Genomic DNA, 18174 nt, shown 5'->3' with positions numbered 1-18174 from the left:
ACAATCAACAATCAGGATTCCCACCTGGTCACCCACGGTAGTACTAACTGATCGGCATATGGCTTAAGTACGGCTGAGCGAACGGGAAGCCCTGTATTCCATATCCTATGGTCGATTGCGGAAGAAATTGAGCAAAGGCAGGATATATACCTATCATTACGTCCATGTCTACACCTTTATTGACATATTTTGACAATGCACAGAGTATCCGTCTATGTGATGGGATGCGGGGGCCGATGTGCGAGAAGGATTATTCACGAACATGCTTCGTTCACGAATCATCTTGTCAAGGCACTCTGTCAGGGTTTCAGGACGGTGATATTTAAATAATAGGCCATTGCGTAAGAGCTTGCATGTCGGGAGCTTTGGCCGAGACAGTGAAGAATATTTGGGTTGTGTCTGAAGACGATGATACATCATTTTCTCGACCTTCTGCTCCTCGAGAAACTACAGAGCGGGAATTCTAGCAACAACATTTGTCCCGGTGACGTGCGCGACCTCGGAGGAGAAGCCAATGCCGACACATAATAATTGCTCCATGGTGAGAGTGGAAGGATCGAAGGGCAGATTATTCATTGTGTAGGCGAATTCGGGGTTGTCGAGGTGGAGGTGGAGGTTGCTCTGGCGGAATCGAATCGAACTGGCGCCTCTCACTGCGAATTTTTTCGCTGTATATCGGGAGGTAGGGCTCAGGAATCACATAGAAATATCTCTGGCATGGAGGGTAAGGTAGAGAAACCTTCTCTCGACGACGGCGCCTTATCATCTGTTGGCAATGTGTGCGCAGCGCGAGGTGGCAGAGCGCAAGCAAACCAGGACAGGAAGGTGAGTCGAGCGCAATCTGATGTAATGACTAAGCGTTCAAGAAAGGCAGAGACAAGATTATCCCATACAACCTTTTATCAACCAACGTCGTCGTATCAAACCCAGTATCATTACATAGCTGTTCAAGAGATCTATCTGATCATATAAATTCATGAAAATATATCATGATTCGATGGAGATGCAGGCAAAGGAAAGTTTTGAGGTGCTGAGGGATATAGCGAATCAAATTGCGAGAATTTAGCTTGGCGCTAATTTCTAAGACAGGCGTTGACCCTTTGCTCGCAGGTGCCTGTCGTCAGCTGGCGGCGACCTGGGCGGTCTGGGTGCCTAATGTTGGTGCGAATGGTGCCACCTCACGCCTAAAGTGCCCTGGCAACAGAGCTTGGACAGATATCGGGGAGCCAAGGGGCGGGAATTAGGCTCGCTACAGGCGTGACAGTGTTAAGTCTCATGGGCACCCTCCAGGTCCTGGCTGCCCTGTGCACAACACATAGGCCTCGTCCATTATCAAAACAGCGCCTTAATGATGCCTATGATACCTAAGAATAAATAATTCTGGGGATGCATTCTCATCCCTGACTCTCCTCACTTGTCGAATCTGAATTCGCCTTCTTCGCCCAGCTCCTCCACTTCATGCTCAATCACCCGCTCGATCTCGCTGGCAATATTCAGAACCCAGTGGTCTCTCTCAGCGCGACTGCGACACTTGAAGACCATCCCCCGTCCCGGTACACCGAGCTGGCCTACTCTACGAAGCTTTGCCCTGGTACGGCCACGGGTTCTGCTTCCCTGTCCCTCGTCATCCGCGTCGCTGACGGTCCCCTCGGTCGTGGCGGTCTTGAACCAGCCCTTTCTTCTGTTCATCCACACTACAAAACAAGTCATGACGTCGACGTCGGCGCTCGTCCATCCGTCTTCGAGGTACACGCGGGGAAGACTGGCCAGCCCCGGATGGTTCGCATCAAAGGTTCGGTTTTGGTACAGCAGATCGTCGTCCACGATCAGACCACTGTAGATGTAGCAGTCCTTCAAGTCGACATCCTGCTGCTTCTCTTGATGGATGAAGCGAACCTGCTCACCGGTTCTCTTTCGCAAAGCCGACTGGAAAATGAGCAACCTGCCGCCAGTAAGGATAACTTGGCACCGATGGAAAGTAGCACGTCGGCGTGTTTTGAGATACAACGATCCGGACATTGTCACACTGCGACAACTGCTTATTGCGCACATGTTGTAGAGCTCCGGGCTGGCTTCGCTGCGGCTCACTTCCCATTTCTTCGCAAATTGACCAATGATGGCTTCCATCTCTTCGTCCACGTTGAGCTGTTCGAGGTTGGCCTTTCTTATGGCTTTAAAGGTGTCCATTTCGGCAGCCGTGCGAAGTTTCCAGTATTTCACCAATTCTTTCAGGCGGCGGATCCATTCGTCGCGTGTATGTTTCGAGTATGCTTGCAGCCGAATGACGAGTCCATTCCCGAGAACGAGTTCAAATACTCGATCGTCATCAATTTCGTGTGTTGATCCGTCCTCCTGCCTGCTATCAGCCACATCCTGGTGAAAATCGACATCGGAACTTGATCCAGTCTCAAGGGCTTCGTCTGTGGGTGAGGCGCCCCATTTTATGGTGCGCACGTGACGAATATTGCACATGTTGATGTATCCATCTGCCTCCAAGATATTCGCCACATTCCGCCGAGCTTCTTCCAAAGCGCCTCGGTCACGACTCTGCAAAGTCACACGGTTCCCGGAAGACAACCACGAAACCTCGCCATGGCTCAACTTGTACGGTTCGATGTCGTACATCAATGGCGTCTTTTCCACGATCTCATGCGCAGATGGGACATCGCCCTGGCTGGTTGTCGCAAGCCGAGGCGGATGAGGCGGGGTTGTCTTCGCAGGCCGATTGAACATCAAGAATTGATTGTGCGTCGAGAAATACAACCGCTTGAAGAAAGCTTTTCCCATCCTCTTGTGAACACCTTTCTGGGATGTCAATCGAATCAAGAACCCTTCGATAGGAGGAGGCTCTTCGTGATGTTTCCCCTTTCTACCATACGTTGACGTCGGGTAGTGCTGCTTGGGTCGGAGTTCCAGATCGTGAGAGCGAGCCATTGCCATGGAACCATACATCTTGTGCTCGTTGACCCCGTGCACCCATTCAAGCCGGTCGTATCTCTTCCACGCAAGTCCCATTTTGGCCCTTTCACTCCAGACTTCCAAGACATTCGACCACTCGGGGTCGCGTTCCAACATTGCGATGCACTCGGAGATGATCTTCCCGGCGACGGCTTTCTCAGCAGCAATCGTCCGGGCCAGAGCCGTCTCCTCGTCCGCGGCATCTTCTGCAGCTGTCTCGAGCACTTCAAAGGGCCTCTCCAGTCGCAGAGTCACATCAAGGTCCGGAACATTGACTTGCAGACTGGAAGGCCGTTCCCAGCCAAGAGCATCTCGGAGAAAGGTATACCACTCCACAGAGTGTGCCTGCGAACGTGGCTTCATCACCATGATTCTCGTTCCCTTTCTGTACGGATGCCAGATGACCACGGTCTTGTCAAGAGAGGAATAGAGATTGACTCTTGTCGTCTTGGGGTCGAGTCTGATCTCGTACTTCGGTTTCTTCTTGGTCGACTCGTCATCGATCTCCGGAATGACTCGAGTTTTGTAGATTTGAAGTCTGTAGTCGTCGACGTCCTGTTTCTTGCTCTTTCTTGCGACAACCATGAACTCCCGCCACTTTTCAAGCAGTCTTGTCTCGACCTTGATACTCTCGTTCTCATCAAACTCTTCCGGAACTTGCTGCAGGGTCATATCCACTCTCACCAACATGCGCTCCATTTTGACAACCGTGCCCTCTCGGAGGACATCACGTCTCAATCGCCTGCTCGCAACATGATCTTGTACACGGATTGCTCTTTTGACCACTTTCTGCTGACCTCGTTGGACTCCTTCTGTGACCTTGAATCTGACACCTGTGCTCGTCCGACCCAGACGATAAGTTTCATCATCATCCACGGGGGCGGGCTCATGGTGCTGCAGTGACTTTGCTGCCGGTCTGGTAGTATCAGCTGAGAGTAGAGCAGTCCTGGAGTTCGTTTCCAGGTTGTCTTGGGTTGATGCCGATGGCTGCAGGGACTGTCTGTTAAAGCTTTGTCCAATGCTCGCCTCATGGTCGATGTCACGTTCTGCACTCGGCGGACTGATTATAGGTGTAGTGGCTCTCGCATCACTGAAAGGGTTTTCATGGGCGGTTTTGTAGGATTCGGCTTTCGGAGACATCAAGGCACTCTTTGTGCTCCTCGCAGGTGGCATTGGACGTTCACTCGTACCATCCAACCCCGTGTCCGCGTGGACTGGCAGAGACTTGGGAACTCTGTCGCCCTCTTCATTCTCGCCGTCGATTCCTAAAAGGCGGGACACATCGTTTGTAGACACTGGCTCTATATCTCTTGGTTGAATCTGCTCTTCATCTTCTTCCGGTTCCTCCTCTTCGACATCCGTTGTTTCACCCGCGCCAGAATTCTGATCGAGTGCATCTTCAGGTTGAGGAAAGCCGAAGGTCACCCTGGCAGCAGTTGAGGGGCCTTCGACGCCCGTCAACGTACGATGCCGAGGGTCTTGGTCTGTAGCGGCGCGGAAGCTCGCTCTCCGTGAAGAGTATGTGCTCAGCTGCAATCTTCGCCTATACCACTCTTTTCTGTGGCTGTTGAGCCAGCCCTCGGGGATTGGACCGATGAAGAAGCGGCGGGAGGTAAGGTGAAGATGTTCAGGGGAGGCATGTTTGAGTCGGTGGGCCGTGTACGAGTCTGGATCGAGTGCGTCGAAATTGTGGGTTGTGGTAGTGCTGCCGACGGGCATCACTCGGGAAGTCGACATCTTTGTACCACGACATGAATTAGTATGACAGTCTTGTAAGTATACTCATTGTCATTTCGGGGGACATTGACTCGTCCTCGAGCTCCAGAGAGGAGGCAGCAGACACTGCGCCACCAATCTGCTGCTCAAACCTCGCTTTCCAAGGCCTCGACCATGCGCGTCCAGCAGGCAAAACCGAACCCTCATTCTCCGATGACGTCAGCGTCACCTGTGTCAATGTTTGCTCTGTTTGCACTTTGAACCCACCCCAATCCCATTGGCACACGTGCATGCGCCCCTCTACCAGGTGTTCACCGTCACTTCCACGTCCCCTTATTTTGTTTTGCGCAGCTCTACACCTCTGTATACTCTTTCCATTGAGCTGATCGTCCCTCTGCGTGTGATAATGTCGGGCACGAAAATCCCACCAGGCAAAACCTGGTTTGACACCCACAAAGTGCACTTCGACGACGTCCCCGTCTCCGACGACGACGGCATTTCTACCCTCGAATTCCTCGATGCCTCCGAAGCAACCACTACCCTTTTCGATCTTCTAGGCTCGGTAGCCTTCACACCTGTGAAGAATGACATGATGGGCAACGTCACCAAGATTCGTGACCGTTATAAAGCCGCCCCTGAGGGTTCGACTACAGTGCAGTTGCTGGTCAAGACAGAGCTGGCCTCAAAATCCCACAAGGCCACCGAAGGGCTTGTGTGGCTGACTCGTGGATTGGATTTCACGGCACAGGCACTGCGGTCTGACCTCACCACCAACGCATCCGTCAAAGCAGTGGAACCTAAGCCAAACAAGGAGCTTGCGGATGGGTTTCGAGCGAGCTACAAGAATACACTGGCCCCGCATCATGGACTGTTGATCAAACCCATCTTCAGCGCTGCCATGAGCGCAACTCCCTACCGGAAGGACTTCTATGCACGATTGGGCGGCGAGGGAACCGATCCAGAGGCCACAAGGGAAGCGCTGGAGAAGTGGGTGACAGCCTTGGAGAAGAGAGTGAGCATTTTGAAGGCCTTCTTGGCCACCAAGGAAGCCAAGTGGTAGGCCTGAGATAAGTGAGCGTGCTATCATTCATTGGAACAAGGGAATTGGCAATGAACCTTCATGGAGATGGTCCCTCGCATACTGGTTAGGTTTCCTATGAGAGAAAGAGGACGATCTGCAGGAACACAGGGGTGTGAGCTTTATTGAGAAGATGCTATGTATCGCCCCGGATTCACTGGGCTGTATGCCATGTTACCTTTTCACCGCGTGTATTTGTCAAACTCCCGGCCTGCAGATGCTGCCCCGGTCGTCTCGAACAATCCCCTGCAACTGGCACAATACCTCAAAGCTTGCCCCAGTCACGCAACCGCCCATAGTCTACCGATTGTAAGAGGACTGTGAATTTTCATCCATGTCCGTTAACTCCTCCACTGCAGGTGCGAGAGCCTTCTCATGCGTTTCTTCTCAGGAATGTCCCGACTGCGGCAACAATAACACGGTCTCGGACAGGAAGAGTGTGGGGCGCCTGTGAGGTCTCGGTGACGATTAAAGGACTTGAATATAGACCTGACAAGTAGTCGATATTGTACCTTGTCAGTGGTGACCTGCATCATAGTGAAGGAAAACGGAAGGACGGCGTTGAATTGAATGGGCATTCTGATAGAGAGCGCAGCCTGGTGGTGCCAAGGATCACGTGGATCTTTCAGCCTCGTTGTCCACGTGACGCAACAAGGCTGGATTTTTTTTTTTGGCTTGGCCGTGCCGCAGGCAGAGCAGGACAATTACTTCCAGCGCCCAATACTCGGAAAAATGACGCCTGCCTCCATGACATGCGCAATCGGAGATGAAGACATCCAAGCGGGTTTCTATCTCATAGACTTGGTGTCAAGCTCAATGCGCACAACCTTGAAAGAGCCGTGATCCAGAAAGACCTGCCCAGCTCTCGCTCCGGCGTGATCCAAAGACCTTCTGCGCCTCAGTGTGCGTGCACTCACTATTTCCATTCTAGGCGTACCATCTCCGATGTCGAACGCTGAGTTCCTCGAAGAGAGGAACAGAACAGACCCGAAGCCGCGCTCCCCTCCTGCGGACGAGTTATCTCCCCTCGAAGTCCTCCTCTGACTGCTCGACCGTGTTGTGCTTCCGTACACCTTTGACACATTTGCCATTCTCATTACGCAGTGCATCATGAACGATCCAACGAGACCCTCGAGTCCTTGAAGATTGATTCTTGATCGAACAGCGGACTTCGGACACTCAGATCCGTGTTTTGAGAAGCATGTGCCTTGTTTCTACCAATTCAAAGAGCTGGGTTTCGGGACACACTTTAACAGAGTGGTAAGGAAGGGCAGATATGGAGTCTATATACATTTCTCGTGGAAATGGCACAGATTCTCGCATACAAGGTACATGACGCCGGGTCTTGGGGCGGAGGCTGAGCAGGAAGTTTTTCTTGATGAGAATAGGCCGATTTAGCCACCTGAGTCTCCTGTATTGCCAGATACTTTGTCTCTACTGTGCGAATGACTTCTTGTGCCATCTCAGTGATTCTAGTGAGGCCTGATGTTTGAATTGCTCAAAGTGCTTTTGTTCAATCCCGTGGCTTGTCTCTGAAAACCCAAAGTCCGAGATATTTCTCGATCGTCCCCGCAGCACAAAACGTGACCAAAGCCGACTTTGTATGGGTATCTCGATATCATAAATGTCAAATCTCCCCAATGCTGGAGTGCAAAATAGCTCTGCGTCGCATGCAAGCCCCTCGTCCATTTATACCTGCCTCTGAAAGGGTTCATCATTTCATCGCAAAATCAAATTCCTCAAAATCAGCCCGGAGACCAGCCGCGTCTTCTTCCTCCGCAGCCTGATCGCTGCCGTCCTTGGTCAGGATCGAGTCCATCCAATTCACTCGCTGTTCCAGTTGCAGCAAGCCCGCCATGACTTCTCTCCCGAACCAGATGTTGAACTTTTGATCCGTGGGCAAGGGGAAGAAGATGGATCTCGCCACGCCCACGTCGTCGCCGTCATTCGCGGTGCCGGTGGCGTGGTCAGCGAGTTGGACGGGATCGGTCAACCAGGTCCAGACGCGGAAGTAGTCCGAGCGCTGTGGGAGCTGGGCGTTTGCAGCACAGGACTGGAAGTCCGGGTAGCCGTACTGGGATGCCTTCACCTTGAATGCAGCCTCGACCATGCCCGTCTTAATGCGATCCACGGGGCACGGAATGAGTTGCCAGTGGAAATGCCGGATGCCGGTTCGATTGACTTCCCAGCAGACGGCGCCCAGCTGGCCGTGGCTTTTCGCTCCGATCATGGCACTCAGAGCCTTTCGGAACCGGTTCATTTCGTTGAATTCGGCAGTCATCTCCTCGGGTGGTCGTTTTCCGTGAGCCAACTCATCCGCCGCGTGGTAGTATGGGATAATCATGACGTGGCCGGTGAAGGACAACTGCGGAAATGTTGACGGCATCGGTAACGGGCCTCTGGCGACTGTGGCCATGCTTTCGTCCCCCAGAGACACGACGAGATGGGTCTTGGCACCGGGCTTGTTGAGGCACATGAAACAGTCATTGGGGTCACTGCGTAGACCTTTTCGGGCACGCTTGCGATTCCGTGGCCCATGGCCGTCTCCGTTGCCGTCTCGATATGAAGCTCTGTCGTCGGCGGCTTGTCGCTTCCTTGGTGGCGAAGACCGGATGAATGGTGACTCAAGCGGAGCATCCACCGTCGCTGGAGGGCGTGAAGTGTCCAGCGTGAACGCCGACATCCACTCTTTTGTGGGTGCTGACACGCTCGGCAAACTCTTGAACCTTGTGATGCTTGGTTGATCAAACGAGGTGTACTCAATGATATGTTTGAAGGGCTCCCGCTCCCACAAGGCACTTGGACTGCTGGAGAAATGATACCATGGCTTGAGTGCCTGGCAGAGATTGGCGATGGACTGACTGCCGGTAGTATCGTCGAGCGCCGAAGGCAATTCGATCTGCGACCCATTGCTGATATTTGCCGGCCACTGATTTGTGACGAGAATATGTGCGGAGTGCGCGCCGTGAAGACCTCTTGCCTCGCTGTCGAGATACCAGGGGTCATAGGGGCCGAGTTTCTCGGTGAGGGAAGCTTCGTTTTGCTTGAGTCGGCCTCCGAGTGACACGATTTTCACACCATCTGTAGTGGTCATGGTCCCTTTGCGACCAAGATAGAACAGATTTGAACAGAGATCGCCATCTTCGAGCTTTGCTTTGACAGTGTCCGGGAATGGAGAGTCGCCGACAGTAAAATACGTCGGAAGGGGCACGTCGATCTGACCACTGAGTAACTCCTTCAGCTCGCCGTCGTCGCCTTTGTCGCTTTCATCACTAGGAGAACCAAAAAGGTCGCCGACGACAATGGCCAAAGAAAAGTTGTGTTTGGCTTGCAGTTTCGAGATCTTGTCGAAGGCCTTCTTCAGTTCGCCACGGATGCTCCCGACAACAAGGCTACCAGGGTCAGCGACGATCCTGATGCAACTTCACGTCACAGTTGACTCACATTTTTGCGGTCCCCATGGCTGCTCTAGAGAGAAATAGGGCGAGAGACTGAAGTGGATGTGGGAGAAATCACCCGGTTCGCTCAGCTGTCTAAGCTTTCATCCGCCTTCGTAAAAAAATGGAAGAACCAACAATGTCTCATGCTGATATGAGCACAAGAGAGAAGAGACCGTGAATGAGACGGGGAGTTGTAGTGAGAGTGACGGCGGGATGGAGTTGCGACAGAGAGATCCGTGAGGCTCGTAGTGACAAAAACATGTGAAGATGCCTTTTCAGCCGAAAACTCCACCGAACTTTGTATACGGTGACGCATTTATCCTCACACACCCCAAAACTAAATGCGGGGAAATTTTTCGTGTCGCATCTCAACTTTTTAGCCGCAGCCTCAGACAAAGATTGTCTGCGCAAGTTGCAGACATTCGCGCTTTTTCGCTATGATTCAGCCTCAAAGCTAAGCCCGCGCGGCTCCCGGCAGATGCTGCACATACTTTGACGGCGATTTCCTACCATGGCGTCCACTCCTCCCGGTTTTCGCTCCTCCGTCTCGCGCCGGCCGAAGAAAGCCACCGCCTCGACCAAGAGACACCGCTTCGAATCCTTCACGAAACGAATAGAGCAGTTGAAGATTGACCCGGTTCACACTGTGAGAAGAGTGAAACCTTCAAAAAATGATGCAGACGTGTTGCAAAGCTTTTTCCACACAGCGCTGCAAGGGTGGGCGGAGCTGAACCTCTCCGCAACATTCACCAGCTTCCTCAACAAGGCGAGCCCTCTCTGCGAAAATCTCCCTCAAGTGCTTCACCATGCAGATAAAATATTCGAGATCCTTGCCGAACACATCGAGAAACGAGACGAACTCGCCCTTGAGCCTCTACTCAGCCTCCTTGCCCAACTTGCCCATGACCTCGATCATGGATTCGAACCATATTTCCGAAGAACCGTCCAGCTTGTTGCAGAGATTGCTGCCGCCGCCGACAAGACCGAGGTTGTCGAGTGGTGTTTCAACTGTCTGGCGTTCCTGTTCAAATACCTATCCAAACTCCTCCTACGAGACCTACGCCCCCTCCTCGATATCATGATACCATACCTCTCCTTCAGAAAGGACTACATTGTCCGATTCAGTGCAGAATCGCTCTCGTTCCTGCTGAGAAAAGCCGCTATCGTACATCACACACACGGATCACCATTGGTACTCGCTGTCAAGCATCTTCTGAAAGTCCTTTCGGAGCAAGAGGGGGCCACAGACTTCAGTCCATATCAATTTGGCGTCATGTCTCTCTTCGTGGAGAGCGCTCGCGGGGTCGACCAACAGCTACATTCGTGTGCTCCATCGTTAGTACAGTGTCTATTAGACTGCGCTCGGCTCATGAAGCAACAAGCGCAGGTTCAGTCAACGGTGGATGGCATTCTGACTGCGCTCATCCATGAGACAACCAGCGACACGTTCAAGCCAATTCAGGACGTCGTCTTGGATGCTGCTCGGGAGTCTGCAGCCTCGGAAGAGGCTTCCCAGATGCCTTTCGCCGTGAGGATTTTGCTTGTCATCATAGGGACACAACGAGGATCCAGGATCAGTGAATGGACGGTCGTCATCGAGGCATTCCAAGTAATAGCTGCAATCGCATGGTCTCTCAACGAAGAAAAATTGCATACCAATTCCATGCTCGCAATCACCATCGCCGCAGTGATCCAATACGCTCCCTTGGATCACTTGTTGCCCGTGTCCCAGCCTTTGTTGGATTCGGCCGCTGAACAGTTTTCGCCGCGCGAATTCTATGCCTTTTCCACCGGATGTGCCGAGCTTGGGCCGGAGAGGTTCACCAACTTTGTCCTTCCAGAACTCCAAAAATACATTGCGAAGCACTGGTCCGATGACGAAGTCAGCCTCTACTACATGCTGGAAAGACTTAAGCAGAACAAGATTGGCTTTGGTCGTTCCGCGGACGCCAGGACAATAACTTGTCCGGCGGATTTCGGGAGTTTCATTCTGAGTCACTTGTCAGCGGAGCCACAAGACGAGGATGCTTCTGATATTGAGCACCTTGCTGGAAGACTTCGCTTCTCCAAAGGTGCTTGCCTATTCGGTGATTCCGAAAACACTACAGGATCCCTTGACGGCTTCCACGCCCTACTCACACACGTCTTGGAAAACGTCAACAGTGATCTCGACCTTCGCCAACGCACAGTTCTGGGTTGGGGGTTCGATACCTTCGTCGAGCTCGCACCCGCTGATGACCCGCGGCTCAACGATCTGGCAACACGTGTCCCGAAACTGTCCCCGGTTGTTTTCCACCTGCCTGCTTTCGTACAGGCGACCGGCCGTCTATTTGGGAAAGTTGCTCGGGTCGAAGGGGTTGAGTCTCGGGTCTTCGATAATGTGCGCCGCATTCTGATGCGAAATCTCTTGTCGACGTCCTTCAGCCTGAAAAAGGGCTCTGCGCAATTGCTTCGCGCCCTTGGCTGCTCGCGTGTACGGTCGTGGCTCAACGAGACCATTCGTCTCATGCTGGATATTCTCAACACTCCATACACGCCCGCCGACGCCCGAAAAATTGCCATGCTTCTCCGACGGCTTCTGCATCAGCAAAAACACATTCCAGAGGACTCGTCGTTCCAAGACCTGATCCCTTTATTCTGTTGCGGCCTGATGCCACACTACCATGATCAAACACGGCTGGAAGTTTGCAACTTCCTCTCCCAAATGGTCCATACGACGTTCTCTGAAGAAACCGTGGTCAATGTTGCCCTGCAGTGGCTACAATCGCCCGCCGATTCAATGCAACTGCCTCAAAAAGACGTCCCGGACTCGAAGCCGCATTTGTCTTGCTTTGAATGCTCAAACCTGGCGCACCTCGATTCACTGTCCTCTTCGGTCTCAAGAGATTTCGAGAATTCCGGTGAGAGATTTCGGAGCTTGATCGAAAACGACCATCGATTGGAAAATCCCGACAGGCCACCTCCGGACGGTCGATCGTTGGCTCTCCAGCTTCTGTCCGCGATGCCCGGCTCAGCTGAGCGCCGATCCCGGTCACTGGTTCCTATCTTCCTCGCCGCACCCTTTACCCGTGCTCAACTGCAACCCAAGCCCGGCTCCGACACTTCGACATCGTCGCACACATTGAGTCCCGACATCGACGACCACGAGTGGTCTTTGCGAGACAGGAAGGCGATGCTGGCTCTGCTCGGTCAATTCCTGAATCCTCGTGCTCTCTTCAGATCATCCGAAGTGCATGAGAAACTTGTCGATCTCTTGGGCAATGGCAACGATGCAATTCGAAAGCTCGCCCTCCAGGCCGTACTGACATGGAGGGATCCCCTACTCGTCCAATACGAGGCAATCCTGCTCCAACTAGCCGATGGACAACCGGAGACTTCCTTCATCGGGAAATGTTTGGCCTCTACCGAGGAAGAGGGTCATGTCAGACCAGCGGATCGTGACACCGTCATCCCTGTCATTCTCCGGCTATTCTTCGGTATAATTGTCGGCCGAGCAGGGACATCAGGCTCTCAGGACGCCAGGCGGAAATCATTGCTGCGCATCCTCCTCGCGTTACCCGGGAACGAAGTTTCGATGTTTCTCGATATTGCCCTCGGCAAACTGAAAGACGTCAAGGTCCAAGCAGACGCGCCGGATCTCGCATGCCTTACCCAAGCATATATTCCGGAAGACCAGCAATATGGATTTCTTCGACTGTTGTTGTCCATGATGGAGACATTCCAGCAGGACTTTCACCCGTACGGCAAACAGGTCATCGATGCGGTCATGTTCTGCGTCCAGGCTTCCCACCAAGGCCAGACCGCCGGGGTGCAACAGACCGGCACAGGGGCACTGACACGAAATATACGGAGGAGCTGCTTCCAGTGCCTCGCCCTTCTCTTCCAGCATTGCCACGCAGTCGAGTGGCCTCGATATCTCCGCAGCCTCTTCTCATGTGCGATAAGTCCGCGTCTCGACATATTCGCCTCGGAGACCAGCCAGGGGATTTCCGGGCTGCTGCGTTTGTTTTCGACCTGGGCCCGTTCGCCGGACTACATCGACTTCCTTGTTGACTATGACCAACGAGTGCTAGCCGTCATATGGCAGACTCTAGGTGCGACCTCGACGCCGGAACCTGTGAAGCAGTTCATCCTCGCCGAATTTGCCCTACCGCTGGCCGATCTCGTCGAGGATGAAGACCCAACATGGTCAAACAAAGCCCGCAAGCTCCTCATGACCGATGCGAACGGCCTGTTCACCTCGCTCTCCGCCCTGCTCGAGCAGTCGCGCGCCAGGACCATCTCCGGCGCCAGCACCGTCATCGCCACGACGACAATCATTCTGGGCAAAGTCGCCCCTCTCGCGCAGTCTCCGGAGTCCCGACAGTCCATCGTCAAGTTGCTGACGGCCCTTCTTTCCGATGGCAAGCTCCTGGTCCCTCCGCATGTCAAAGGCAAACTCTTGCTATCTGTCCAGAGGTTTTTGGCCGTCGACGCCACTCTGGACGAGAGCTCGCATCTGGACCTTCTGACATTGGTTTCGTCCTTGTTCAATTACTTCAAGGACCAGGCGAATCGTCAGTTGCTATGCGACGTCCTGGAAATGCTGGCTACTTCAAATGTCCAGCTGGCTCAGATCACGCGACTGTGCAAAGACGTCAATGCCATGTCCGCGGAACGACTCGATGAGATTGACTATGACAGGCGGCTGCAGGCTTTTCAATCGATCCCGGCCCTGGAGTTCACCGACACGGGCTCGATATATCAGCCCATCATCTACAACCTGCTGTTCTTCCTGAGAACCAGTGACGATCTCACGATAAGGTCGAATGCGCTGGACTGCCTCAAACAGATGATTGTCAGATTCTGCGAAGCCGAAAGTCCCCACTTGAACGACACGATGGTGAACTCGGTCCTCGCCGTGACCAAGAAGTGCATGAGCCATGAATCAGAAATCGTGAGGGCAGACTTTGTCACTCTCCTCGGCCTTCTTGTGCGGCATGCTCGCAACAACGGGGATCTGAGGAATATGACACCCCTCCTGGTCGGGAACGACGAGGAAGCGTCCTTCTTCTCCAACATCCTGCATATCCAAGCCCACCGTCGTCTTCGAGCGATTCGACGCCTTGTATCCGAGGTCGAGAAAGGCCAGATCAACGCGGCAAACATTGTGGACATATTCATTCCTCTGTTGAAGATGTTCGCTTATGATCCAAGAACTGATGAGACGGCCCAGAGCGTCAAAGGCGAGAGTATCACTGCGATTGGCACGCTGCTAGAATGGATCGACTGGAAGAACTTCAGGATGCTGTTCCGCCGGTACAAGAATGACCTCGACGTCTCCTCGGGCAAGCCCAAGGCCAACCATCGACTCCTGACATGTGCAGTTGACGCGCTGTTATCCGCGAACAGCCGTCGCCCTACCAACTCCAATTCCGAAGATCGACCGATACCTTACCTCGCAATGTCGCTTCCGAGCACAACCACGGTCGAGAAAGAGCTGAGGAGTCAGTTCATCCCCAAGCTTGCAGACCTTGTGCACTACAAAGACGAGACCGAGATCAGTTTGCGTCTTCCTTTTGCTGTCGTGGCGATCAAGCTCATCACTCTGCTCCCGCCTGAAGAGATTCCACTTCTCGCCAGCCCAATTATTCTTGATATCGCCCAGATCCTCCGAAGCAGGTCTCAGGAATCTCGCGATGCCGCACGCAAAGCCCTTTGCGAGATCGTGCTTTTGCTTGGCCCCACCAGTTTGCAGTTCGTGCTCAGGGAAATGCGCACGGCACTCACCAAAGGGTATCAATTGCATGTCGTCTCTTACACCCTCCATGCCATCCTGGTGGCGCTGGTCCCTCAGATCGAACACGGTGCGCTGGATTACTGCTGCGAAGAGCTCGTCTCTGTTATCATGGATGACATTTTTGGTGCCGTCGGCCAAGAAAAGGACAATCAAGACTATGTCAGCAGCATGAAGGAGGTCAAAAGCAGTAAGAGTTCCGATTCAATGGAACTCCTGGCTCGTTCAATCAGTATCCCGTTTGCGTCAAAGCTTGTGGCACCAATTCAGATCGTTCTGTCTGGCAATCTGTCAGCAAAGCAAGTCCGACAAGTCGATGAACTTCTCCGCAGGATCGGAAGCAGTCTGTCGCAGAATCCGTCAGCCAGTCCGCGAGATGTCTTGACATTTGCATACCAACTGATTCAGTCGCTCTATCAACAGAAGGAGACTGGTCCCAGCGAAGTGCCTGGCCACAAGGAGATGAATCGAAAGAGATATCTCGTCGATTTCTCGACCGGTAAAACAACCCAGAGCCGGAATTCAGCCTTGTCATACAAACTGGCCAAGTTCGCTTTGGATCTGGTGAGGTCGACCTTTCAGAGATCCGCAGAAACTCTTACGGCGGAAAACGTTCACGGCTTCCTTCCCATCATCGGCGATGCGTTGATCGAAGGTCAAGAAGACGTCAAGATCTCCGCTTTGCGTTTGCTGTCCGCCGTTGTCAAGTTACCCATGCCAAAACTTGAGCAAGACTCACCCTTGTACATCGCCGAAGCCGTCAAGATGGTTAGAAACTCAACGAGTACCAACGAGGAAGGGGCACAGGCCGCGTTGAAATTCCTGGCGGCAATTCTTCGTGAACGCAAGAGTGTTGTGGTCAGAGAGTCTGATATCGCTGAAATCCTGCACCGCATCGCTCCGGACATTGCAGAACCCGATCGGCAAGGGGTGACTTTCAACTTCATCCGGGCAGTCATGGCAAGGAAGATCCAGTTGCCGGAGCTTTATGATCTTGCCGATAAGATCGGAGCGATGATGGTAACCAACCAGTCAAAAGGGGCACGAGACGTCGCACGAGGTCTTTTCGTGCATTTCTTGCTTGATTATCCTCAGAGCTCTTCTAGATGGTCGAAACAACAGAGATTCTTGATGACGAACCTTGAATATGAGCACCCCGAGGGCAGGCAGTCAATCATGGAAGCCATCTATGCCTTGGTCGGGAAGATGAAAGGAGAAGCGGCGCAGGAGTTGATCCAGGCGTTCTTCATTCCCATCCTTCTCCGAATGGTCAACGATGACAACGAACAGTGTCGAAAGCTTGCCGGAGTTCTCCTGGGCCAGCTTTTTTCCCTGGTGGAAGGCAACAGCCTGAAAGACACGTTGGCACTTCTCGACAGCTGGGTCGACCAAGGGGAGAATAGCAAATTGAAGCAACTCAGTATGCAGGCATACGCCATCCTCCTGGACACGGATGTTTCTTTGACCCAAGACCAAATTGGCCAGATTCGAACCAACATCAACAAATCCCTCGAAGCGACAAGCGTGACCGACGAGGAGGTGTGGGAGATTCGATTCCAGTCGTTGCAGCTTCTGTCGAAGCTGGTGGGACGGCACCCAGCCGCAGCGTTGAACTCGATGCAGCAACCCCTGTGGTCGCATGTATGGCCGTCTCTGACCCATCCCAACCCGTGGATACAAAGCACATCGGCGAACCTGATCAATCAATTCTTCAGCCACTGTGGCTCAATCGCCCGCGGAAGGATTCCGCTCCCCTGTGATCACGGTCTTTCCTTGGATTCGGACGATTTGCTCGGCATCTTGAAAGACACCACTCGAATTCTGCGGCATACGATCGGGAACGACAACTTGAGCACGGAGGTGGAGCAGATCCTTCTGTTTTTGGGCCAATACTTGAACGCGAACTCGCTAGGGATCGAAGTTGGGCGGAAGGCCAGCGAAACACAGAAGGCCGAGGAGGCCGATTCCGACGAGGATAGTAGCGCCGAGGAGGGAGGGCGCAGCACACGGGCGACTCAATACCTGCTCGATCAGCTCGCACGCACTCTGCGTCGAGAAACGACGATACTCACATCGGCAGCGCTCCTCCCGAAGAAGTCATCGCTCCGGCTCCTCTCAAATCTCATCCCCGCGCTTTCAATGTCCGACGCCACAGTCAACGCCGTCCTCTTGCCCCTCCAGCATCTAACGGACACCAACACGATCCCGCCGCGCTCAGCGGACCCGACATTTGCCGCAACATACCAGAATCTCATCGAACTGGCCCACGAAGTCATCGCGGGGATGCAGAAGAAGCTCGGAGATGCGGCATACGTCAGAGCAGTCACGGAAGTGAGCAAGACTATGCGTGAGAGGAGAGAGGAACGTCGGGCGAAGCGGCGGATCGAGCAGGTCGCAGAGCCGGAGAAGGCTGCGCGAGACAAGAAGAGGAAGAGTGACAGGAAGAAGGAGAGGAAGAGGGAGATGGGAAGAGCGCACCAGAAGAGGAGGATGGAAGGTGGCGGCATGTAATGAAATGATGTAATGAACCAAAACTGTCCTGCTGTGACGAATTGCCTGATGAGGAGTCTTTCGGGTTTTCGGTTTTCGAGCGTGGGAATCAACTGATCCGGTTGATGGACACAATGCAAATGCAAATGCAAATTGCGAATGTCAAGGAAAGGGTATGGGAAAATAATATCACTGGATCGGAACTTGGGAAGTATCAGGAATTCAAGATCGAGCCGAGCGTCCAAGGCGCAGTGACAGTGAAAGCGACACTGTGGCGCGTCGGTGTTTTCTTAGACCAAAAAGCGATGCAACGCTTCATTTCGGGGGAAAATATGGAAATCGGACGATCTCCAGGGGTTTCTGATCTGTTCTTCGATCGCTCTTTACTCTTCCTGATCAAATACTCCGTACATGCAGGGTTTTGTACCCGTGGACGAGGTAGTTGGTTTCTCCGCTTCTTCCGCGATATATCACGTGATATCAGGGCGCGAGGCGTTGTGTGGCTGGAACAGCCTCGCCTATTCAGCCGCGTATCCTTTTTCCACACAATGCTTCGTCTTTCGCTACAAAAACCCCTCCAGTTCCGAGGAACGGGCTCGTAGGCGATCTATATGAGACGGCGATATGTGACAAGGGCTGATCGCCCAACCCTGACCACGCGAAAAAACGTCCATTTGCATGCAACCCCCCCCCTCCCCCCCCCCCCCCCCACCCCT

At 53.2% G+C, this 18174-nt stretch overlaps 3 protein-coding genes across 3 annotated transcripts; 1 reads left to right on the top strand and 2 right to left on the bottom strand.

Annotated features, from left to right (window-relative positions):
• Positions 1–1410: 1410 nt before the first annotated feature.
• AYO21_12041 (hypothetical protein) lies at positions 1411–4695 on the bottom strand (the record flags this gene model as incomplete). The annotated part of the gene is made up of 1 exon (XM_022661885.1): positions 1411–4695. One exon carries the CDS (start codon positions 4693–4695, stop codon positions 1411–1413), a length of 3285 nt encoding a protein of 1094 aa, XP_022505807.1.
• Positions 4696–5080: 385 nt separating this feature from the next.
• On the top strand, positions 5081–5734 carry AYO21_12040 (hypothetical protein; the record flags this gene model as incomplete). The annotated part of the gene is made up of 1 exon (XM_022661884.1): positions 5081–5734. One exon carries the CDS (start codon positions 5081–5083, stop codon positions 5732–5734), a length of 654 nt encoding a protein of 217 aa, XP_022505806.1.
• A 1732-nt stretch (positions 5735–7466) lies between these two features.
• Positions 7467–9213, bottom strand: AYO21_12039 (hypothetical protein; the record flags this gene model as incomplete). Its single annotated transcript, XM_022661883.1, has 2 exons — positions 7467–9144; positions 9197–9213. The coding sequence occupies 2 exons, from the start codon at positions 9211–9213 to the stop codon at positions 7467–7469; spliced, it is 1695 nt and encodes a 564-aa protein (XP_022505805.1).
• Positions 9214–18174: the final 8961 nt, after the last annotated feature.

The sequence above is a fragment of the Fonsecaea monophora genome (genome assembly GCF_001642475.1).
Source record: "Fonsecaea monophora strain CBS 269.37 chromosome Unknown Scaff210, whole genome shotgun sequence".
Taxonomy (NCBI): Eukaryota; Fungi; Ascomycota; class Eurotiomycetes; order Chaetothyriales; family Herpotrichiellaceae; genus Fonsecaea; species Fonsecaea monophora.
Note: the sequence above shows the minus strand (reverse complement) of the source record. Positions and strands in the feature narration are given on the sequence as shown.